The sequence below is a fragment of the Amblyomma maculatum genome, chromosome 4, assembly GCF_055883805.1.
Source record: "Amblyomma maculatum isolate TAMU_Amacu chromosome 4, ASM5588380v1, whole genome shotgun sequence".
Classification (NCBI taxonomy): Eukaryota; Metazoa; Arthropoda; class Arachnida; order Ixodida; family Ixodidae; genus Amblyomma; species Amblyomma maculatum.
Genome location: NC_139347.1, coordinates 61,629,822 through 61,655,786, shown reverse-complemented (window position 1 = coordinate 61,655,786; position 25,965 = coordinate 61,629,822). Strand labels below are relative to the sequence as shown.

General features: G+C 45.2%; 1 protein-coding gene across 1 annotated transcript in view; it reads right to left on the bottom strand.

Moving 5' to 3' along the window:
* The window catches only part of fid (class I SAM-dependent methyltransferase fire dancer), a 45,937-nt gene extending 22,816 nt beyond the window's left edge, over positions 1-23,121 (bottom strand). Inside the window, exon 1 of the mRNA XM_084601695.1 lies at positions 22,865-23,121. Coding sequence (XP_084457821.1) covers positions 22,865-23,102 — 238 coding nt within the window. The 5' untranslated portion in view covers positions 23,103-23,121. The remainder of the gene's footprint in view (positions 1-22,864) is intronic.
* Positions 23,122-25,965: the final 2,844 nt, after the last annotated feature.

Below are 25,965 nucleotides of genomic sequence, written 5' to 3'. Positions count from 1 at the left end.
CAAACAAACAAACAAACAAACAAACAAACAAACAAACAAACAAACAAACAAACAAACAAACAAACAAACAAACAAACAAACAAACAAACAAACAAACAAACAAACAAACAAACAAACAAACAAACAAACAAACAAACAAACAAACAAACAAACAAACAAACAAAAGGAACCTGTAGCGAGTTTTTCGTTTTCTGAACACATTCAGTGTCTTTAAAAGAAGGAAGCCTATTTTAAACAATCAAGTAAAAATTGGAGACAATTTTCGTCTTTCGATAATGTGAATCGATGAGTGCTTCAACCGATGTTTTGGGTGTGCTAGCCTATCTTCTTTGTGCGTCGCAAAAACCAATTCTCGGTGCGTCGCAAAAAGCCGACTCTTGGTGCGTCGTAAAAACCGATCGACCGGCCGACCGATACCTATGTTCGAGAAAGGGCGGCAAGGTAGAATTGTTCAACACGAGGCAAAATTAAAAAAAAAAAAAGAGTTGAGGAGGAGCCTCACTCGCTGACTTGACAAATTAAGTACTAACTCACTGCAAAACATCCCGCAGCCAGACAAGAAACTTTCAGCTTTTCTACCAACGAACGCAACGACGACGTAGTTTGCAGGGCACTCAATAAAAGTAGAGTAAACCTGCACACAGCTTTGTGAGCAGAGTCATTCGGCGCCCGGCAGCTTCAGTAAATCGCCGTACAGGGTTCTAAATGATTCAAAACCCGCGGTGTTTGCTTTCACACTCTTAATGCCGGCGGCTTTCCTGCTTATCTCACACCCGGGGGACGGTCTTGGAGAGCGAGCAAGATGGAAGTGAAATCACGCAGGAAAACAGCAGCTGAAGAATAACAGAACGTATATAAAGACGAGCACATATTTTCCCCGAGCTGAGCGGGATGCGCTGAAGCGAGCAAGTGCGATGGATTAATCCCTGTCGGCGCGCACGCAGCAGCATCGACCGCGTAACATCTGCTGGCGCCGCGAGGCGATCGAGTGCACCTTTCCTCTCTCCTCTGACATTCCGCTGCAGTTCGAGAAGATCCATTCCAAGCGCTCCAAGCACGGCTCTCAGCTAGAGAGAGCGGTTTGGCGTGAGTGGCCTGCGCTTCCTTTTATTCGCTTCAGAGCACTTTGCTCGGCTTCCCCGTTCCATTCCGACCTTCCGCTGTCTTCGCTTATTTTTATTTCACAGGCTCTAGGTTTCAGTCTGAAAGCTCGCCGTAGGGGTTCCTGAGACCGTGCCACCTGCGTGGTTGTTGTCGAAAGGCGCGCGGCCTCAAATTCGTTTTCCGTGAAGGGAGTCTTGATTGAAGACGGCGCAGCTCCTTTCTGGCTTCCTTCCAGACGCATTTCTAAGCAAGGAGGATGCTCTGGTCATTCAATGTTGCGTTACACGGAGGAATCGCATCTTGTTTTGCCTTTCCGTCGCTGTTCTTGTTGGGTCGTTTTCGTCAGAGTCCTTCAATGTTTGCGTCCCGCAGTCATTACGCCGACTACATTCTCGGCAATATGGCTCGAGTGGCAAGATGGCTCTTACTCTCTTGCCTTGATTTTCTCCTATTCAGGTGCCCGTGGAAACCATTAGCTTTCGTGAAGCATGTGTTCATTCGCACGCAATTTTGTGCGTTTGTTGCCTGTACGGGAATGTGGTACTTATCTCCGGATCCGTGATAACACGAAATTGTCTGTTGTACGAGTTCGCCTTACAGATGCATCGCAAATCATCCTAAGGACACCAGTAAAACTCTGAGCGGTGTCTTGGTACCAGTTGATTTAATATTGTTCAAAATTAGGCATCGCTTCACAGAGGGCTTCTAAAATATTTTGTTACGAGCACATGGCGTTCAAGTTCAAGTTCAAGTACATGCATGTGTCTCTCACTTTTCAATATACTGGTTCGGAACGCGAATTTTAAGACAAGAGTTTACTGCATGAATAACAGCTTCTGTGGCGAGTTGGTGCACGATACGCGGGACAGCGGCGCAACGAGGACAACGCGAAGAGAGAAACCCAAAACTGACGCACACTACCAACAATAATACAAATAACGGAACCCGAACTTCCTCTTTCACATCCAAGCACAACTCCTCCTCTACACCCGAGCACATCACACTCGCACATCTCTTCTTTCCCAAGCGGGTATGCCTGGCCAACAATAAATGCAATCCTCACATCCAAGGTAGCGTCCAACCAACGAACACAAGTCAAAGTCCACTACTCACATCGTCCAAATAACATCCGTCCCTTAGACACAAACTAAAAAACCACCACACATCCCTCGCAAGAACTGATAAGCAGCCTTCAGGAAATGAAATATCATTTCTGCGTGAGGACAGAGAGGCATCACTCACACATGTGCTGCCTTTCTGTTGTATCCAATGCGCCTCTAAAATTTCACGGGCAATTTTATCCCGACTCTTACCTAAGATGGGAAGCGTTTTGTAGACTGTGAGGTGGGAGTGGTGTATGAGATTCCACTGACGTGTGGAAAAGTATATATACAGGGTAGACTGGGCGGTGTATCAATGATAGAGCAAAAAAGATGAGAAGCCTTTAGAGAGTGGAAAGGGGTTGAATTTGCCTTCTCATTGTCAAAAATGCAGGTGTGAGCCATTGTTTATTAGTCTTGGATCTCAGGCAAGAGTTGGGATAAGATTTCCCGTGAAATTGTAAAGGCGTATTGAATAAAAAGAAAGGCAGCAGATGTGTCAGTGATGCCATTCCTACTTTCCCTACTTCCCGACTCCTTTGCTCGACCACTGCGTCAGCACTTCTGCATTTAAGCATTTGGAAGCGCAGAAATATCTTGTAAAGGATGATGAAGATGATGATTTAAAATGTTTAGAACAAGAGAGTGCGGGTGCGCCAGAGCGGCCTTAGGCATCAAGAAACAAAAATTCTCTGTTTTTCCTGGCGCTGTTTGGCTACTCGGCGCTATGATATGGGAGGTTTTTTTTTTTTTTTTAATGTTTGCTTGTTGCTATTGAAAAGAAAAATTTTAGAATGTTTCGAAACCACTTTCTTGGTCATCCTTCGGTCCGCAGCTGTCTTTAAGACGACGTTTGGCTGAATTAAGTGAGAATTGATGCTAAAAGGATTTATCATTTTCAAATGGTCCCAAACGTTTCGTCGATCTTAGATGAAAAAGAAAAAAAAAAAAAGACGACAGGAACTTTACAACAGCGGCTTCTATCAAGCCTACCCTGATCTATTGACCACTAATGCTTTATTACTTAGAAGAGCGTTCGGTTTTCTGTCGAGATGCCAGATGGTGGATCTGCAGGTGGGCGGTGCAGGTGGAAATATTCTGCGTATGCATCCGAATAACATTTCATGGCTAATTGGGAAAAAATCGCAGCTTTTGGATTTCACATATCACCACAGTGACGCTGACCCCACCCAGTTCAGAGAACGTGCAACATCAAGCGACGGCTGCGAAAAAAAAAAAAAAAAAAAAAGAAAAAAAGAAAAAAACTTTGGCTCGGCGGAAACCTGACAGCAGCACGCGTGCAGAGTCTGTACATGTCGCCTCTCTTTCTTCATTGTGTTTTAATGCTGCGTTATAGGCAGGGAGAATGAATGGTACATACGACTGCGCCCTCGCACCAAAACGATGGTGCGCACTGAAAGTGAGCGCCTACACGCTACAGGGCTCGAGGCATTTAAGAAGCACGAAGAAAATTGAAAAACAGAAGCAAGAAAAAAAAAAAAAGAGGAGAGAAGTGAAATGCGCAGCACTTACAGCGGGAAAGATGAAGAAGTGGATGAAATTTCACACAATGCTGTTATCTGAGCCGAGGTTTCCAGAGCGGGAAAAGAATACGCAAACGAAACTAAATCGAACTTGGGACTAGGGATAGAGCATCAAATGTTTGAAAGTGTTGGGTTGGCGGTATAGAAATAGGAGGAAGAAAACAAGCAGAACTATTGGAAAAGGGAAAATAAAAAGCAAGAGCAAAACCTCTTATTGTTGCTTCTTTTTTACGTGGTGGACTGGGGGAGGCTTTGAAATGCGAATGAAGGACCAAAAAGCTTTCAAAAAATATGTTTGGCTTCCACCTTTTTCATTTTTATTTTAAAGAGCTGTCACAAGCAAGAGGACGATATTTGCATTGCTCCTAGGGACTAATTACAGGTCGGCTACCTCTTTCTTTTTTATTTTAAAGAGCTGTCACATATTTTAGCGTCTTTACTTTCTCCCTCAATACTTATTTATGTTCAGAGCTCTACTGCCCCCTCCAATTTTATTCGCTATAAGTCTATATCTGCTGCGTTTTTTCTCGACTTTGGTGACTTGAGTTTTGAAGAAAATTTCTTCTAAATTCTCATTCGTCCTTTCAAGCACGGCATTTCCTTCACAAATTTTGTAAAACGCAATAATTGTTCTTGAGTTACCGTAAGCGCTTCCAGCCCTGAAACATGATTTTCTAAGTTAGTATGCTGATCCTAAAATAAAAGAGGGTATGTGGCTCGTGAAAGTTTTTAAGCATGGAATGCTTTTAGCTCCCAGTCTCAGCAAATTGTAACAAACAACGCCCCAAAATTATGGTCAGCCTGAGGCTCAGCTTATTTAGAACATTCCGGCTTTTGCTTACATTGATTACCACCAGAAAAAAAAAAAAAAACATTTACAAGATAGTTGCGTTTTTTGTAACGCGAATTGACAACGCAGCTGTTGGTTGTCGAGAGGAGCCTTGAACCTTGTCCACCCACCTCCACGCTGTCCTTTGCTCTTCTTCATTTCTATTCTCCTCATCTGTCTTTCATACAATTTGAGCGCTGTCCATTTTACCTATCCGTCTCCCTTTTTTTCGTTCCTGGTTGTAGTGGGAATCTTCAGCGTTAGTTGGTGCCGCGGCATTTAAGATATGGACTTGGGGAGGGGTGGGGAGATCAGGAAGAGCTGAGGGGAAAACGAGGGGTAGGGTGGTTCCTTGTAAAGAAGACAACGTGTATTAACGACAGCTATCAGCAATGCTTCTGGATTTCTGCCTCCAAATTGTTCCCAGGGACTAATTACAGGTCGGCTACCGTAGATTATGAGAACCGTATGTAGAAGAGAGGTATCGAAGCTTCTTCATCGCACTCTTACTTGAAGTGATACAGGTCACCGCTACTTAATGCCAGTAGTTTCAGATGTGCCGTTAGTTCCTGCTCTTCTCCGTTTACTTCGCTCGTTTATTGTCCCTCAATGCCGCGCTTATGCTTTCAGTGGAACTTCAATTCACGCTTGTGGCGCATGCGCTAGTTGCGATGTCTCGTCTTCATCTTCCATTAGGGATTAATCTCGACGCTTCCATTTCGTTATCGTCACTATCATTTTGACCGATTTTTACACAATATTCTGAGCTTAAAGAACATTAGGCAACACCAGTGGTTGTACTCTATCATATAGGAAGGAGTGGGAACTTAATGTGGCATGTGGAACTGACGATTTGACCTTTCTGTCCTAAATGGGCAAATGTGAGTCGCACGAAATGCCATCGGAATTCTCCAACATTCTATATGGTTTCACTCACTGTTGGCTTCTTGAGTATGGTAAAAATATGTGGCGGTGCCGGAGATAAGCCAAAGGGGCTGCATTGTGAGGAATACCGAGCTATTGGTACAGATGGCGCCATATTGTGAGCCATCATTATCATTAGCAGGTTATTTCATGGGAAGTAACAGAAGGGGAGAGTCATTCTGGGTGACGGACATTACACGTGCGCGCGTGTTTATGTGTGGTGGGTCGGCGCGAGCCACGTGTTGTGTGTGAATGTGGATCTACGTGTTGACTGTTGACTGAGTTCCAAGTGGGTATACTCACGCCCGGTATTGTCAGCACAATAGGAGCATTTCAGGAAGTGAGAATGACGTAGGGATAGATGCCAGAGAAATAAAGATAACTGGATAAAAGAAAATAATTAATGCTGTTTCTACAAAGAAGATTCTTATCAAGTGTCTTGTCTCCGTATAAAAGCTGATGTTTGCGATTTTAAAATTTTCACCACACGTACAGTCTCAATCCGCTACGTACTGCTGCTCTTTTAGCTCGCTGACCCTAGTATGAGGCAGAGGAATGCGATGCTTTCCGAGCTGGGACTGTGCTCTGAGTCGATCGTTTTCGGTGGCCGATCGATATCTGTCTTCCTGCTCCGCGCCAGTGACGATTCGGTTTGCTCAAGTGCGGCGCGTCTATTGGGCCAAGACCTGTCTCAGGAGCCCGTCGGCGTCACGTGTCTTGATGGCTACAGTTCGAAAACTGATCGAGACGCTCCACTTGCCTTGCCGTGAACACTGTTGGTTTGAAAAAGCAACTACATGCTTAATTTTCCGGCTGTTCTATGAAGGGAATTGATGATACCGCTAGATACTTTACGTACGTTCGCCACGAATTATGATGAGAGTAGTGGCGAGCTAGTAGTCATCATAAAGACCACCACAACCACAACATCATAACGATCTTCCACGCCAAAGTGTGCATTTTACAGCTAAGGAGGATTTATTACAAGCATTTTGTGCATGGCCAGGAACCTGGCCTAAAAGCTACATTTAACCATCTGAACTAGGTTTTCTTTCCATTTCGTCTGTATCCACATCATTGTTTTAATAGAACGCCGGCTACAAAACGTAGTCCTGAACGCGATCTAAGCCTAGATCCCATTGACTGCCAAGAGAACTTTATCAGGCTTTTAGAGTAGTTTCTGAACAGGTTGACCGTTTACTGCTGTCGCTTATCCTTCCTATCCGCACGCTATGGAAAACTTTGTAAAAGCAGGGTGGCTTACAGTGCGTTTTGGATATGAAGTTTTCGCCTCCGCAACAAGTTTTCTGCATAGGCCTGACGCGCTCATCGTTTCTGCTCGCTTCAGTTGTCGATGGATCGCTTTGGCAAGAAAAAAAAAAAGGGGGGGGGGGGGGGGCGCATTCCATTACCGGTCTGGGTGTCTCGGAGTCGCGTGCTTGGCTGTATCCGCTAGTGCCCGAGCTCGACTTTTGAAACGGTTCCTGTCGTGAAACTTCCTGAAATGTGCCTGAGTGCTAAAACCTTGCTCCCCTTCTACCATTGGTCCACGCGGTGCTCTGCCGTCTCCTGCATGAGCTGGCATCTCTCGCTATGCTAACGTCAGCTCGTGTCCTACCTTTCTATGAGCAATGTACCTATGACTACTGTGCGACAAGCGTCGTTCTTACTACTGCAATGACAGTGTTACTGTTCCACGAAGCTGAGAATATTTGTTCATTAGGCACTTTGAGAGTCAAGACACACATTCTATGGTGAGGCAGACAAAAGTAAAGAAAAATAAAGTGCCTCAGTGGAACTAATGGATGCTGTTTGTCCACTAATGCGAAAGGAAAGAAAATAGGTTAACGTCAAATTTCCAGTAAAATGCGACGGTCGCGACCTCACCGTCATTTGTAGGTAACAAGTGCGTCAGTGACAAGTAGTTTTATAGCGTCCATTTTCCTCTACACGATAAAAAATGGTTGTATGTGTGCCTTACCACGTGTTTATTGACGTGTACAGGTGCGGCGTAACGTTCGCGCGTGCTTTCCTACGTGTCTGTAGACGATTTGGTCTGCCCTCTATAGAGAGGAGGTTAGCTACTTACTGCTTACTATTATTAGCTACGTCGCATCCTGAAACTGGCGTACTGAACTGGTCTTACGAAATTGCGCAGCTGGGGATCTCTAAGTCAGGATTGCTCACTCCCAAAATTTGGCCCCTTGGACACCCAAAGTTTGACTTCGTCAGAATGTGACCAAAATTGATGTCTAAACTAATTCGAGTATGGCCTATTCAGTGGGGATTTCTAAGTGGGGATTGCTTAAGACGAGTGCACCATTTCGTTTCTCTTCGAAGAACCTTGGAATATTCCGTGCAGTGTAAGAATGAGCGCTAAACCCGTTGTTTATTGACACTTTTGCTTTGTAGCTCGCATGTTAATCACGGGCCTACGTAACAGTTTATAGGAATCACGCTTTTCAGTGCAATGAAACTTCATTTTCACTGCTTACGACAACACCATCGAAGAAACGACCCAGAAATGCCGTGCGCAGGAGTCACTTCTATGAAGTTAATAATGGCGAGCAGCTGGCGATCAAGCAACTTTGCATCCGTGCGAAGGTGGAGAGTTTCCAGAAGAGAAAAAAACTTCAGTCAGCTCCACTTGGTCAGCTTAATTAGGTTCGCGGAAGCTTTTGCTTCATGCCGCTCTCTTGCACCAGCGCGTGCACGCAGGCCGAGGACCCGCCTTTGCCCAGCGCCTAGTCGTATTCAGAGCCGGGTTTGCGACAGCAACGAAGGGATAGCTCCCGGGCGACTTTTTATGTTAATTAGGCTGCCCAGCCTGCGGAACAGTTTACCCGATTGACTGCCGTGCACAGCCGCCATGGAGAGGGAGAAGGAGGACGAGGCAGGCCGGAGGGTTAACAAGGAGAACGGCCTGGTTTATGTATGAGAGGATATAAAGGAGAATAAGATAAGTAAGTACAATCATAAAGCGTATAGCAAAGCCATAGCCTACCGCGCAGCCTCGACGCTCTCTCTCTCATAGCCACTGAGGCTGATTCGAAAATACGCTCGGTTAAAATTCAGCCTTCCGTGAATACGGTTTCTTAGCCGCAGCGCAGCCAGCCCCTAGCCTCCCAGAATTCTGATGAAGGCAACTGGATACCGTGAACAATGTGCGATTCAGTGAGTAAAGAGTTTTTCTTCGTTCAGTGAAAAAGTAAGGCGAAGAAGAAAAAGGAATGATTTCGAATTAGAAAGTTGAAAATGTCTTTTCTCAGTGAGACTAGATGCGCATGAATTTATTTGATTCGTTGCTTGCTGACCAGTAAAGGGCTATTATTGTGGCCAGGACTTTTATGTAGCGGTGGGACTCTGCACAGTTTGCCTGGCTCCAGGTTGCCTCTGTACTTTCAATCATTTTACGCGCAGCAGAAGCGAAAACAGGTCTGGCGCTTTGCAACAAAACCTTTTGTGTAGTGCTTCTTCGTTCAGTTAATAGGTATCAACCTTGTCGTTTTTGAGGCCGCCTGGCGCCTCGTATCGATCGTCTATCGTCCTTGGTGTCGATTCTTTTACCGGAAAGCACAGAGGCTGTGACGGGAGCGTCGCACATTGAGAGACGCATTTTTCTTCTTTTTTTTTTTAAAGCGATCTCGGGGCCCGTTACTGCTCTCTCAACGGGTTCTTCTTGTTCATGAGTGATAGCGCTTGAATGGGCCTTCAAGAAAATAGCCTTGATAGCAATTCAATTAATTTACTCGCTCCTTGCGGTTCGTTAGCGTGTTCGCAGCATTTCTATTCCTTTTTGTCCTTTGCTGGGAATGGCATGTCGTTTTGAATTTCATCAAAACAAACTCAGTGCGAAGAGCGTTGAGGAGGAAGGCTGCACGATGCCGCTTGATAGTAATGTGAACCACGCATAAGCGTTGGCATCTCTATTAAAGCAACCGCCTGATTGCAAGAGGCGTGCTTCAGGCGAAACCTTCAAGGCATGAATTCTTTTTTTCTGTTTTCATAGGGGTTTCTTCGCTTCACACGCCCTGAAATGTCGTTTCTGTTGCTCTGTCTCAGCACATATTTTCGAGAAAGATACCGATTTTACTCGATTCTAAGCACCCCTGTTCTTTTTTTCTTCACTACGCCATGTAAAGCCAAGGTCACCGTGCACGGCCTAGACAACAACTGCGCATGCGCCCCGTCTTCTTCTGCTTCTTCTCTTGTTCTGTCTTCATCATCCTCACCATCATCATCATCTTCTTCTAATTCTTATTCTACTTCTTCTACATCTTCTTATTCTTCTCTTCTTTCTTCTTGATGTCTTCCGAATTTTCTAGCTCCATTTGCATGGTTTCTTCTGTAAATAAAGAAGCTTTACAACGTCTAACGATTACCAATGAAGCTTTCGCTTAGACATTAGGTTTAATGACGCTAAACCATCAGCAATTATTTTCAAAATCTTTATGCCCAAAGTTACCAAGGGTGGGGGGGGGGGGGGAAGAAAGAAGGGCTGAGGTTCCAAAAATCAAAAGTGAGAAGTGAACCCAACCTCCTTCTTTTTTCGACGATAACTCAAGCAGATGTGCGCAAGCAATACCAATTAATTTGGCCAACAAACTTGGCAAACATTTTATGCAAACGCGAATACCGTTAGACTAAAATTCAGTCTGTAGGCAGTCTGCAAACTCGTTCCGACTTCCGTTACAGCTTTCAACTCACACAAAATCAAGCAACGCGTATCCGCGATGCGCGTGAAATCTGCCGAGCAGCGCCGGTACCAGGCCCGTGCGCGTATATAAACACGCTAATGAAGTTATCAATGCTGATTTCGGTCAGTTTTCAGCGTCTGTGCCGTCATCCGTCATGTAGCGTCGGGAAACAGCAACGCATGAAGCCGGAGATCACGCTTATAGTGACTTTATTCACGCCGCGGGCGCCACGCCACCTCTGACAGCGCCAGCTCTGCGCCAGTGAGAAAACGTGGATGGCGACCTTGGATATGCGCTCTACCTTGAAAAAAAAAAAAAAAAAAAAAAAAAAGGAGAAAGAGCAGGAAAAGGGGGGGGGGGGTGCTTAAGTTAGCATGCAAACTTTTTCAATTTTTTTTTAGAAAATAGGGGAGGAGGGGGGGGGGGGGGTGCGAAAGTATGGTAAGTATAAAAGAAAGAGAATGAAAAAAAAAAAAGATCACACTAGTGGGGCTTTAATACTTATAGAATATCCCTTTTTTTACTCCTCGCGCAGCGTAATATGATAGACGTCGCAAGATTGCTTGCAATTGCCTCCTGCTTAGGGGATTTATTTCAAAGCTTTAATACGAAATAAAATAGTCCCCCGTTGTTTACAAAATACTATTGTTATGACGAAGAACGCGCTTTGCTTCAGTTTTCACCTCATAATTAGGTAGTTCTGCCTCTTCTCTCGGTCAGGTTGACTTCGTCCTTTGTGCTAGGTTTAGATCCATGATATCACGCATCAACGTCCACTTGCCTCGAGCGGCGTTCATTATCACGGAGCTCTTAAATTTACGCATCTAGCGCGAAACGGTCGTGCCTCTCAGCTTCCCGTCGCTGCGTTCACATTTCATTCTAACTCGCTAAAGCCTTAATTTGTCTCATTTTTCTGGTTTTAATCAGTTGAAAAGCCCCGAGCCACGGCTCTTGTTGTAGACACCTTGCTAGCTAAATCGCTTGTCTTGCCTTCGTTTTTCGCTGTCTCTCGCTTATTTCCATCTTCACGGGCACCTTCAAACGAGTCGGTGTAAAGTCTGCGTGAAAATGCTTATTAGGGGAGGATTAGAGTGCGCCGCGAGGTATGTAATTTCATTCAGCCTGTTCCAAGAAAGAAAAAAAAAAAAGGAGGAGAGAAGAGCTCGCAAATCAGGACACCAGCTCGCTTGCCTCAGCTCTCGCGTGCCCCGCGAGGGCGCGCAAGAACGAGCGAGTTAGAGAACCAACCACTGCCGCTCGCTTCCCTGCTACTCAGCCCCTCCTGCGACGGCAATTTGGCCAGCGCACTGCAGTGTGGCTCCGTTGGTGAGGGGCAGATTATGGTCGCATCGGCTCAGTGCGCTGCGGATTCGCGCGCTCCTCTGCTGGGCTCGGTGTCGCTGCGGCGCCATCGAGCGACACACTGCGGCTGCTGCAGATAAGCGAGGATAAGAAGGAGAAGGGCCTCATTCGAGTCGTCTTGACTTGAAGTTTCTGGAATGGGCTGAGTGCCGAATTTGGCTAAATTATGTGTTTTGCGCCAGCGGCGCGGTTCTGCCAGGGATCTAACGAGTGAAGTGGAGGCATACGTAGAGAATAATTTCACGCGTGTAATTATTAAAGTTTTTGTCTATACTTTGCAGGCATTTTGTGAATTCTCCTTTGAAGTTCTGTATGGCATTAAATAAGAATATGCTTCGTATGCAACAGGCACCTGTATGCGAAGGCAAGTACGCAAAACATGAAGCCAGCATTTTCACTTTCACGACCTTAAATGCTGTAGAGAGGTATACGGTAAACTTCAGTACACGTCGACAAAATATGGCACCGCGTTGCGCGATTTATTGGACCTTTTCTTTTTGAATTGGCCAGAAACAGAACGTTTTTGTACTGCAGGCGCATAACGAGTCAGAAGCGAAGTCTGCTGCAAGGCACGATACATTACATAACATGACAGAACAAGGTAAACTTTAGTATACGAAGACCAAATATGGTACCGCGTTGTGCGATATATCGGACCTTCTGAGCAGACACTGTGCTTATAAGGTCGGCTTGTTCTGTCATGTTATGTAATGTAGCGTACCTTGTAGCCGACCTCGCTTCTGACTCGTTATGCGCCTGCAGTACAAAAACGCTCTTCACTAAGTTCAAAATGGAAGACAGTTTCATAATGGCGGATTATTGCAGCCACCCGGCGAGAGCCGATCAATGCCGGGTCGGATGTTCTAATACAAATGTGCTTATCTTGTCGCAGTGTATCTCGAAGGTCTAAGGCTTATTGCAAAAAGTCCGCGTTCGTTGCGGGACAAAACTTTTCCTACATAAATACTTGGTTTTTAGGACTAAACGAAACGGCCGGAGGAAAACTTTTACTTGCGTAGCTCACCCTTAACAATTTTTCCAAGCGCACAAAATGTGATATCTTTAGCTGTCTGCGTAATAGCATTCAACACGAACCAACTAACTCAAACAAGAGCATTATTTGAGCCTGCAACTTTAGCCCCAATACATCGTTGAATCTGTTAACGACCTTAAGGAGGCATCCATAAGAAGCAACAGTCCCTGGTCGCAGATGACGTATAAAGCGACTTATCGGGGCGGCGCTGTGTCTCGTGAATGCTTCGCAACAAATTTCGCAAAGCAGCATTGCGCGAGGTTGTAATTGTTTGAAAAGCGTCTGGCGCTTCTGCGTTCTCTACTCATTGCGCAAACTAGAAAGAGCGCCATGGTCTGCCGAACATCCAGTTGTTAGTGGACTTCGTTTACAAACGCAAGACCGTTCCTTCTGCAGGATGAGGCAACACAGGCTTAGAATTTGTAGCAGTTTTGTACTGTTTACAGTTGATAAAGAGCGGAACGCGCTTGGCTGCTTGATGGACGAAGATGTCTCATTTTGTTCACGTTTTTTAGATCGAACATTTGAAACTCTTGAGCGGACGTCCACCCGCACGATGAGCCCAACTTTTGTTTCCAGCGTCTTCGCATATCGCAGCCCGAAATGTAGCACTCCTTAAAACTTATAGTCCTATCCAATAACGTGGTACCTTCACGTCAACGTTAATTTATCTGCCGTGGCCAGTATATGCAAATCGGCATAACGTAACCATTGAGCCAACAATAGTATGTGCTATATAAATTAAACAAGCGTTTCTAGAACGCATTAGGCAGTGCATCGAAGGATATATCAGATGCTCATTGAAATTTAATACTATTACGTCTGTTGCATTATCTGACATCTCTACATATAACGATAATTTATATTCAATGTTTTCATTGAAAAGTATTTTGCATAGTTTACCTGGAGACTCTCATCAGTGAAAACTTGATTGTCGAGATGCCATTTCCTGCCTTTTAATGAACGAAGCATGGTCGATACGAATTCGGATTAGTTTGCAGTAACGGACCGTAGTGACCGTGGTGAAAGCAAGCGAATAAACTTGGTGCGAAACTTTAGGCACTGGAAGTAAACACCCTCAGTTTCTTCTCACCATCTTACGCTAAGTGAGATGTGTGTCTCGTGAGTCGTCATTTCGATTAGACGATTTAAAAGTGGGCTGGTTGATGACGCGTTGCTTGACTCAACGGGCGTTGAGTCAGCTCCTCTTCAAAACGTTGTCCAAGCCAGCCTGAAATTGTGTTGTCCTCACAATTTTCTATACTTCTGACGTTAAGTCAATAAAGCTGTCCCAGTACTGCCACGTTGTGCAAAATGTTTTTGTTGCCATTATTCGATTATATTACAGGGGCCGCCAGGCGTCGCCTTTCAGCCATGCCTGGCTTAATATTATTGAGGTCCGGTAGCCGCGTCTTCATAGTAGTAATTTGTCTTTCTTTTTTTCTGCGCGCCCGTCTTTGCCTGCCTTCCTGCAATAAGTGCGCGCTGTACAAACGACCGGTAATGGTGCGTCACGGGAATTGCATTGTTGCGAGGTCCTCCTTTTGTACGGTGCGGCCTTGTGCCACTTCTCTGCGTCGCCTTTGGCCGAGGAGAGAGCGACTTTCAGGCGTCGCCTAACCCTAGCTAAAACGAGTGCTCTCCTAAAGGCCCCCCTTTGAAAGTCTGCGAGAAACACAAGCGCTCACAGAAGGCGTCGTCTGGTCCTTCTGTTGGCATTCCTCCCACGCTGTGTCGTCGGTCAGCAAGCAAAAAGATGCACTGGGAAAAGACCAGAGTATGAAAGAAAGTAGGAAAAAAAGGACCAATAAAGAGCGCGGAGTATAGAGACACATCGTGGCATCGTCGCTGCCGTGCGGCCTTATTTTCATTTTTTTTCCTTCCTTCTTCATCTTGTGTCTGTAGACGTCATCGCTTGACGTGGCGCAGTTCCGCACAAAAGGAGCAAGATGGAGCAGGCTGTCGGGCGTAGGGAACTAAGAAGTTCATTTTCTTCTTCTCCTGTTTTTCATAGTTTGTGGGTGGCTCTAGAATGCGCTGTACGACAGCAGCTCCCTTGCCTGGAACGCAATAAAAAGATTCTTTCATTCTTTCCTCTTTGTCATCTCCTCACTTCGGAGTGTGACGGAGGCGTTTGTGTCGAGCGCAGGGAGGAAGGAAGCAGGCACCCAACCAAGAAAGAGTAACAGGGTTTACACACATGAAATCCTCGCCGACTTTCGTTATCGAGCGAGCCAACAAAACTGAACTGAAATTGCTGGCGTTGTTGTATCAGGCCTCCAGACACAAAGGAGTGATTCGCCGGTACATAAATAGATACAGCGCATTAAGAGTGGGAGGGGAAAAACCGTCAGTGACGCGACCGCACTGCGTATCAAACCCGCGAGAACACACGCGACCTACACCGCTATAAAAAGTTGCGTCTTTACGATGCCGTCTTTGTAAGTGAGCTTTCTTCGTGTCTGTTGGTGTAAAGGGCGTGGTGTACTCGGACTGTTGCCAGACCCTGCCGGTTGCGCAATTGAGGAGAGCACAGGCCGTGCTCTTCTTACGTCCTTGTTGCGAAACGATGAAAAACAAGAGGCAAGAAAAGCGACGTTGGGTGTGAATGCGGCCTTCGCGTTTTTTAAGCGCACCTACCTTTCACGAAAAGGGTATAATTTACGGCAAACTCATCTCATTCTAGCTCCAGACAGTAGTAAAAGAAATTTGAAAGAAATCGTAAAACAATGCAATGAGTATAAGTTTTAAACTGCTGAAAGATCTATATTTCGAACTCTCGACAGAATTTGCAGCAATCGTAGTAGTCATCAACTCTGATATATTTATAGTAGTCCACTTTATTCGGATTAGAGGTTGTCACCCATAGAGGGAGTACTTATTTGGATTCAGTTTTGGCGTCTTCTTGGTCACATTTCACCAAGAGGCCGCGAGACAACATGTGTCTTACATATACCGATGACTAAAAGGCACCAGAGAATGTTCAGCTCAGCACGAAATAAATATTGGCCGCTACAGCATGACTTGGTTCATCTACGTGTAATTTTAACGTGCTGGGCATTTCATGAAGTTTTTAAAGGTACGATTTTGCGTTCTGTTAAACCAGTGGAAGCCCTTGTTGCGAAGTATAAATAAAGAACTGCGACGCTTTTTTGTATATATTGCACCAGTTGTCAACGTGTGAAATTCGCTACTACCTGTCGTGAGCGTTGCGTTGTCATAACAGCGGCATAAATTTACACGACATGCTACTAGTTATACAAGAAGAGTAACGCCTCCTTCGGAGGAAATTACCATTTGATACTTTCTGCGCTTCGGTTTCGTGCACACAGGGAGATTTACCATAACAAAAACTGGGAGTTGCAATAGGCGCACGTGTAGAGAGGAGCGAACTAACAAGTGAATCCATCTCCAGTAAGACACGACCATTTTATTTGTGCAGTCAGGCAGGAACGCAAGTAGTGCTGTGCAAAAACACCAAAATCGCAACGCGCGTGATTTTTATTGCGAAAGCAATACTACGCCAGGTCTAACCGCTCGTCACGTGGTCCGTGGCCCGTGGACCCCCTGCTCCTCGAAGATGAGACGACGACGACGACGACGACGACGACGACGACGAAGAAGAAGAAGGAGAAGAAGAAGAAGAAGAAGAAGAAGAAGAAGAAGAAGAAGAAGAAGAAGAAGAAGAAGAAGAAGAAGAAGAAGAAGAAGAAGAAGAAGAAGAAGAAGAAGAAGAAGAAGAAGAAGAAGAAGAAGAAGAATAAGAATAAGAAGAATAAGAAGAAGAAGAATAAGAAGAATAAGAAGAATAAGAAGAATAAGAAGAAGAAGAAGAAGAAGAAGAAGAAGAAGAAGAAGAAGAAGAAGAGGAAGAGAAGAAGAAGAAGAAGAAGAAGAAGAAGAAGAAGAAGAAGAAGAAGAAGAAGAAGAAGAAGAAGAAGAAGAAGAAGAAGAAGAAGAAGAAGAAGAAGAAGAAGAAGAAGAAGAAGAAGAAGAAGAAGAAGAAGAAGAAGAAGAAGAAGAAGAAGAAGAAGAAGAAGAAGAAGAAGAAGAAGAAGGAGAAGAAGAAGAAGAAGAAGAAGGAGAAGAAGAAGAAGAAGAAGAAGAAGAAGAAGAAGAAGAGGAAGAAGAATAAGAATAAGAAGAATAAGAATAAGAAGAATAAGAAGAATAAGAATAAGAAGAAGAAGAAGAAGAAGAAGAAGAATAAGAAGAAGAAGAAGAAGAAGAAGAAGAAGAAGAAGAAGAAGAAGAAGAAGAAGAAGAAGAAGAAGAAGAAGAAGAAGAAGAAGAAGAAGAAGAAGAAGAAGAAGAAGAAGAAGAAGAAGAAGAAGAACGCTCGGTCATCCGCATCTAATGCTTTCGCTCCACATTCGGTTCAACAGCGTTGAACCCTTCTCATTTTTTTTTGCTTTTGATAAGCAGATTTGTTCCCGGCGCTAATGAAAGAGGCATTTTCTCGCACTGCAAAGCGAACCGTGGGAAGGCTGCGTGAAAGCGCATGAATACAGAACAAATAGAAAGAGTAGCAATGGGTGCGCAATTAAATCGCCCGGAAAGTGAGGATAACGTAAAGAAAAACCCCCTAGAGAGTGGAGGCAGAACAGGCGGTTTTCATTAAGAGCCGTTCCGCATAGCAATCGATGACCTGAATTTAGGAGAGTAAAGAGATCGGGGCGGCGCTTGTTGGGAAAAAACACGCTGCTAATAAAAGCCGATGGACTACCCTGTTTGAATAGAAAGAGCTATAAAGAAAGAGAGAGAAAAAAAGCCGAATTATAATGAAATATATTCGAGACTTCCTGAGTCGCCGACTTTCAGGTTATTGCTTAAATGTCCTCTTGTGGAGGAAGAAATCTGCGCGCTGCTGGCCGTTTGCCGAGGTGCTAATTCTCAATAACGACTGCGAGTCACGCCGTCTGCGCTTGGTGTTTTTTGTTTTTGTTTTAACGTACCTTCGTCACAGGCTAGACAGGGAAATTTTTAATGAAAACGTTTTGAAAACTATGACTGTTATCTACATCTACATTTGTGGCAAACGAAGGTTAAGGTGACTTGTGCACAGATGACACTGGTCAGAAACTTTTTTTACACGTATCATGGATTTTACTGCATTTATTAATGTGAAATATTATATAAAGGAGCACTGAAAAGGGTTCTACGTGTTGTAATTCGCAGAAGCAATTACTGACTTTTTTCTCCAAGCTGCTTTTTTTCTTTCAGTTTTGAGTAGGGCTTCGCCGTTGTAAGAGTATTCTTGCGGCAAAGCACGCTTTACAGGAACATCTAGGAGCTGTGCAGACGTTTTGTGGCAGGCCGAAACGAGGCCTGCAGTATTGTATAAATAAATAAATAAATAAATAAATAAATAAATAAATAAATAAATAAATAAATAAATAAATAAATAAATAAATAAATAAATAAATAAATAAATAAATAAATAAATAAATAAATAAATAAATAAATAAATAACTAAATAAATAAATAAATAAATAAATAAATAGTTTAGTCGTCGAGCCATTTCGTGTGGCACAGCGTGGGCCAAGGTTTAACCGGAGCTAAACCACTGTCAATTTTATATTGTTTCGATGCAAACAGCAGAAACAACGCCACTTCCTTTATTACGCTAAGCGAATATGGCTGGTTCGGTAGAAACGCTGTCACCGTCGCCGTAACCCAAATTGAGAAAAACGGTGTTAGAAAATATACGCACATGATTTGGTTTCAATATTGTGACGCAACTGTAGTTTGCGTAGCGTTTAGGGTGGTGTCATACCGTTTCGTTTCCCATTTCGCATCCGTATTATATATTTAAATTGGAGGCTATTTTGCGACAGGGATTCGAACTGACAACAAATGCACCTATGGTCAGTGTAGGTGTCGACTGAGAATTGAGATACTGCGCCATCTGTTTTCCAAAACCAACCTACAGCAAAACCATACAAAAGTATTCGCGAAATAAGAAAGTAGTGTTAAAGGCATTTCGCGTCTACTCTTAAGCCAGAGCCCGACCATCTCTCTAATCCTTAAACCGGCTATAAAAAAAAAAACTGAAAATGTACCAGAATTTTTTTCGCCTTCTCACACCAGAGGGGTGATAAGGATTCGGTTGAAACTTGGAAGGGCGAACTTCGTTATGTGTCTGTAAATTAAATTTGTGTCCTATTTGTTGAACATTCTATGACAGATTTGGATACTTGTGTCTGTTATTTCTCAGATATTGCTGACCGCTGAGCGGAAGGCTCCTTGTTGCTTCGGTGGGAGCGCACGAAGGGCAATGGTAAAGTTGACAAATGTGCAACGCCTAACGGGGTACTCTTTGGCTTTAGGCGAGAAGCGGAGTAGAGGCACAGAAGCGTTTCACGATCATCTTTCATCGAAATTGAGGGGGTAGTATATCATAAACACAAACAAATATTATTGGCTTTCGGGGAAGAAAAAATAACTTCACAATAGGCCACTCAAGTAAATTGTTTGCTTATGTATCTTACTTTCTTACTTTTTTTATTTTATTCCCTCCAGGGTCAAGTTTGCAGCGGATAAAATGAAATAAACGTTGACGTATAATACACAAAATGCACTACAAGCACTTATCTCTTTCTTTCAACTGAAGGGTTGCTCCAATGAACTACTAACAATTACTCGCTACCTTGATGACGTCACTCAAAGTAGGCTTGGAACAACCATTTTAAGGACACAGATTCACACTTTAAAATGGGCATAGACCAACACGAATTCGCGAGTTAAATCACATACGGTGGCGCTGTTCTAACTGACTGGCGGTGATAGCTGTGGTCTCGACCCGTAAGAATGCATGTAAGCGGACGTTATAGAGGTAGTTTTCTGATTTAACAATGCGCTCATGTGGTCATTCCTTCGCTAACAAAAGCTGTTCACATAAGGACATAACGTGAAAGTATAGAACGTCATTTCAAAACGGATATGTTTTCAGGACACCACACTAAGTGCGCGCTGGAGCTAGTAGGCTGGTTGTACCGGTCAGAACACGGCGCATGGAGACAAATCAAAATAAAAGCAATCTTGAAACATTTCCTCATCGTGTTGTGCATCCATGAAGGCGCCCGTTCGATAACCTCTAGGGAACAGTTTTAAAGGGTCCTTCAAATGGGGTTAATATGTGCTTTAAATGCTTGCATTGTGTAGAGAAAGGCCTCAAAGCGTGCATGCTGCGTACAAGCTTTCACATCTGAGCCGATAATTTGCAAACGATTTTTTTATTGCTATTTTCGGTCCGGGCGGCAGGTACCGTTGGTGGTCTTCTGTGCAAACTTTGCCTCTAAGCATCATAAGGCCCGCTTAACGTCACCAGTAAGGGGATTTCATTTTCTCGCCAAAGACCGCAGAGAAAAAGGCGAGGAACACGTCAGGCAGGAAACCGCGATGTGTCTAGCTGCCTTTCCTCCTCTTACTCCTCAACTCCCTAGCTGTGTCAGGGAAGTAAGCAGCAAAACAGAAGCACGCAACCAACCCCGATTGGCTTAGTAACATTTTCGTTTGCGGATTGCTGTGCCGATGTCTTCTCTTCATACTCTTCACGCTTGGCTCGGTGTGTGAGTTGAGAGGTTGAAGTTGGACGTTGTTATTTGGCACACATATTACATTCAAACAATTTGTAGGAGGATGATTGGCGATTAAATATTTATCAGTATAACATGTCCTCCTTACTGGCAGTTGGTATTTTTTCATTGTCTTTTAAGAAATTATGAGAAACATATGCTTGGTGGTCTCGAAGCTGACACGGCTTATACGCGTATAAAACGCTCATCCTAATTGCACAAGCTTCTGATGAAGTGCGATATGCAGCCGCACCGCTACATTCGCTCACTAATACTGACGTAGACTACCTAGAAAGTTTACGTATTAAACCGAGCGAAAGCGAACCGCGTACCGTAACACAAGATGGTTAAAACGAACCCCCCAGCCGCCTCTAGCAACCACGAGCGCCTTTTTAGCCTGTAAACAGGGTATTGTCAATAGGTGGCTTGCCATGCACGCAGCACATGTTTTAAAAGAACGAAATAGATGGCTATTGTTCCTATGATCGCTTTGATTATCAGCGCTAGCTCGTTCACATTGCTGCACATCATGCCATTTTGTTGCACATACGAATGCGTGATCAACCTAGTTCCGTGATCATCCTATGGCTGGTAACGAGTATTTTGTGGTGAAATAAATGTGTGGGCAGGGATTTGAGTATAGTATTTCACAGCGTCCAGAGAGCGTTCATCTTCTCTAGCCGTCACGTTTCAGTTAAAACTCATAACGTAGCGAAAATTCGTCCGTCTGTCCGTCAGTTTGAAGCATCGATTGAAAGGTGGCAAAGTGGCAAGAAAGAAGCCCCCCTCTGTTAGAAGAAAGAAAGTGGGAGAGAGAAGTCAGACAGAGTGGGGTAGAGGGAATAGGGGGCACCGTGTGTTCCACTGCGATTGCTGGACTGACTGGAAAGTGGAGCAAGGGACGGCGTCTCGCGCGCTGACTGACGGACTGGATTACGTCCCTTGTTCGCATAGTTCTCTATACGTCTATACTTTTTGGTACTTGCCTACCTCGTACGTGCAGCTTTAAGAGCACGGTCACCACATCGGCTGTATACGTGCTCCTTCCGAAATGCGACTGCTTCGCCCCGTCGCTTCTTGCGAGTTAATCGTAATTGCGGCGTTTGATGCTGCACATGGGCACAGGGTGCCGCGCCAACCAGTTATTTCACAATGTTTTCCCGAGAGGCATGTGGCGGTGCCGCTTTTTCGACCCCTCGTCTCCCCTGCGGACGATGAAGCAAGCGCGATGCGCGGATCGCGGGCTATGTGCACGGAGTGGTCACGTGATCGTGGACACAGGGTGCCCACGACGACTACTTGGCGCGCCATAGACGTGGAACTTTGCCAACACAACTAGCGTTGTATAAGATTACAACTGACTCGCTTGCAATTCCATACACGTGTTTCTTGTTTTTATTAGCAGAATATCTTTAAATGCGGCAGCCTCCAGAAAATCCTGCGTCGGCGTCGCCAGCGTCGGCGTTGTGCATCATATATGCAACTGACAGAATCAAGTTGACAAATGACGTGGCGGGTACTGATTGGTCGTCGGTTGTGTGACGTCATAGGAATACATGACACGGCCGAGTTGGTTGGTGGTGCCAACTCTGATTTCGTCTTTGAGTTGAGAGTGTGAGATGGGGATTCAGCCCTCCAGGTACTTGGACCCGGGTTAGACACGCTGTATATAGACCCCACAAACACGTTGGTAAGGCTTGTTTAAAGCGGGGCTTTTTTACTATGTCAGGTGCTCCTTCACATAGTATGGTAGATTACGACTGCAAGATAATGAGTATGTGCGACCCGGCGTCTCTCGTAGCCTGAGTCTCTTTGAGACGTTAAAACCCCATAAACCAAACCAACCATTACGTGCGTCTTGAAACTGAAGTGAAAACAGAAATGGTAGCACAACTAATTTGCGTGTGGCTAACCACGCTAAAATGGACTTCATTGTTTCTTTATTTCTCGAGTTCCTTCTTTATTCGTTTCCGCGGGACTGGTGCCCACCATGACAAAGCTACTTCGCCTTTTTTCACCACTTACAGCCAATTTATTTATAGTAATATATATTATTACTCGCATAATGCAACAGTTATGACACCTGCTGATACCGAAATGCCTTGAAAGGTGCGGAAAAGAGCTCTCATTCTGCACAGTTATGGTACTTGAGAGACACCATAAGTGGTCCACTGCAGGGCTGGAAAAGAAGCCATGTGATATGGAGGCTTTGTACCACAGGCGGACGAATATTTTGAAGCGAAAGCATCGCTACGCCTTGTAAAGCAAGGTCGCCGTGAGATGCCGGAGCCGCTACTGCGCATGCGCCGTAACCATGGCAACCAGCTGCGCCGTTCCACAGGTGTTCCGCCGCTGCGCTCACTACAGAGAGGAGAAGGGTAGGTTTCGCACTGCGCATGCGAGCGTCGCCGCGGAGAGCTGACCGAGTGGAGCAGGAAAGCGCCGGCCGGCATCGCAAGCTCACAGCATGAAAGTGAATTCTTTCCAGAACGCCGGTGAACTTTGATGCGTTCAACGAAATGCTTGTTGTGTTAGATGCAGCATTCGGTCGCCTGCAGCCAAAGCTTTCGCTCCACATTCGGTTCAGCAGCGCTGATCCCCTCCGATTTTTTAATAAGTCAGTGTTTAGCGAGGGAGTGTAAGAACTGATCTTCAAAGACACTGCAACAATGAGCGTATATTAGTAAGACTCACCGACGTCGGCGACGAGGCTTCCCAGCTCGAGGTCGCGCAGGAACTGGTGCACACGGGGCCAGAGACGGGGCGTGGCAAGCCGGGGCGCCAGTTGTTCGTACACGTCGTGCACGTAGGCCTTCTCGAGCGCGATACAGCGCGCCCGGCGCTCCTGCAGCTCCTCGGGGCTGCAGCTGCCACCGCCGCCGGCACCGCCGCCACCGCTATCACCACCGCCGCTTTCACGGCGTAGCCGCATGTGGTCACCGATTTAACCACTCAGCAGCCGTTGAAGCAGGACGCCACCATCCCGGACGCCGCCGACTGCGGTGCCCCAGTGCACCTGCAGCCTTGTATGGGGTGAAGAATGCGTCGAGGAAAAGACAGAAGGGAAAGAGAGGAAAAGAAGGAAAAACAAATTGACGATAGTGTGAAAGCCGTATCACCTTTATCATATTGTCACCTGTTTAGGAAACATAGATTCGCACTTCGGGTTTGCTTAGGTGTATATAGGAGGTTGTACAGTCAAACCACTCGCCTGCACTGGCATCAGTTCGGACCCAATATATTAGTCGAAAAGCGGAAAACGGGACGTAAAACAGGATTACATTAAAAACTCGCTCAAAATTAAAAAAAAAATGTTTTAAAGGCATTCGTTAAAAGTCACCCCTTCAAGAGAAGTAGCCTGAAAAAACTGATTTGGGGCTGGATCCTCCAAATGACCTATTGTTTGACTGCAGGGTCGAATGACTGCACGAAGTGCCTTTGCAGACGCTAATACGACGCATTAGACTGTGTAATGATTGTAAATGCAAAGTGTACCTGACGCGAATCCCGCTTGTGCCATGCAATGCTTTCAAGATATTGGTTGAGGAACCATTGATGTTTCATGGACCGTCGACTAGTTACGCTTACTATTCTATTCGCGCTGTGTGGTTCGTAAGAGAACTTCACAATATCAAATATTTTCACCTGTTTAGGGAGCAAACATTTTTTATCTGCACAGTTTGTAGTTGTTACCGTAGGAAATGGTTGATACTGCGGATGTGAGACGAGTATGCTAAGGCGGAGGTCATCTACCGCAGCTGTGCTCTAGTTGTTATGTCGCACTTCTCGGCTGCGGGAGGTGGTTAGTTCGAAGCCCACCGCCAAGCTCCCATCAGAAAAAATGGTTACAAACATCACCCGGCCTTGCGCCTGGCTTTCTTAGGGGTGTGCGCTTGAGATAGGCTCCACAAGCCCCACTGCCGCGTAAGCCCCGTCCCTGGTGGGACAATTAAGCCTATAGTTTCGAACAACCGCGCAGCCTGCAAAGGTGGTTCATTGTCGTCTTCGTTCTCACTTTGCGCTGATGGGCCAGTGATTTGTTTCGCTATCGGACAGCCATAAGTCCGCTTCGTGCGGCAGAAACCAGTAGTCTAGGTTGCTTTGCAGAAGCCCATATGTGCCCCCCCCCCCCTTTTTTTTTTTAAATGTTCATAACCTCTTCTCCAAACATTTAAACCCAAAAGAGCCGAACATCAGACCAAGGAAAAAGATTGTACACATTAAAAAGCTGTGGTTACTCGGCGGCACCGGTTATCGAACCTGGCACCTCCCAAATGCGAGCCGGATGCTCTACCACAATGCCTTCTCGTGTTAGCAAACTTGCGTCTCGAATCCGCATAGAAACGACCATTAAGGCCACGTACCGAAAGAAAATTAAGCTTGTTGAATTTTTTTTCTTTTTTCCCTTTCGCCTACGGCAGCATCTCGCGTGTGGTGAGAATTATAGCTTTCCAGTCTCAGGTAATGCCACTGTATGTACAAAAATTAATACCGTCATCCGCCTACTACTGTCCAAAAAAGCTCTTGTATTTTCTCCACTTTCATAACTTATCTGTATAGAATTATTTTCATGAGGAATAGTTTCGACAAATCGTATAAACGTGTCGTTCGCTAGTGACGGTAATGAGTGGTTTTTGGTGAGTAAATATAATGCATAGAAGACGAAAGTACGCATGATGGGAGACAGGCGAAAGACTTGAAATCACGAAAAAACACTTCGTTTTTCCAACGTCACAGCAGGAACAGATGTAGCAGCACCAGTGCAGCGTTCATTGAAAGTTCTTCGGCGGCCCCAAGTAGACACGTTAAAAATAGATCAAGCTTTCCGCGACCATGCACGTTACTCCGATAGTCCCGTTCGCGACATTACGCGAACCATGGCGTTAAGGCGAATATCAAGCGTTACACTGAGCGAGCGGCGTAAATTATGATTAAGGTGATTGCCTCCACGCTCGAGCGGTGTAGGCCGGAGGAGTCAACAAGCAGTCGCCTATTTTGAGGGATGTCTTTTATTGGCTGCCGACTAGCGGCCTCGGCTTTTTATTGCGTCTGAGCGATATCGATTACAACCCAAAAACAAACTCTATCGACCCGACCGGTCGCACCACCGGTTCTTTCCACGTGGGAACCTGCGGCACCAAGGGCCAGCGAGTCGGGACGCGGTAAAGACGGCACTCTGCACGAGTGAGAGCGAAAATGAACATCGCTCGGTGCTCTTATTGATCTCACACTGAACTGGAAGGGAAAGGGGAAAAGGAAACCGGTCGCAAGGCTGTTTCCCGGAGTAGGACGACCGGCCACAGTCTTCCATTTATCGAGTGAACCTTTTCTATTCCTTTGTGATTGCAGAAAACGCGTCTCCACAATGTACCTCTCAAATGGTCGCTGCTACGATGTTTCCATTTTCCTTTCGCTATGAATGGAGCTACTGCGTCTTTGTCCAAATTAAATTGAAAGGGCCTGGCTACGCATCACTGTTTCTCTTTATGAGAGGACGTCTAACACGAACATGATTTACGCAAAAGAGAGCAGCACATGCAGCAGCTGAAGGTTTGCGCAAGACGGAATTACTAAACTGCTTGGAATAGCAAAAAAGAGCAGTAAGAGCTTACAGCACTCATAAAAAGTTCTAAGGACGATTACGATACTCCCTAATGCGAAGTTTGAGCATAGCTATTAAAACGTTTCTGCGATATATTGGGACAGAGAATTTGAGTGATGCATGTACTTATGTATGTGCAGTTACAAAGTACTCTTTTGCTACATAAGTCAGTGATAGCGGCCTGCTTCGAGTA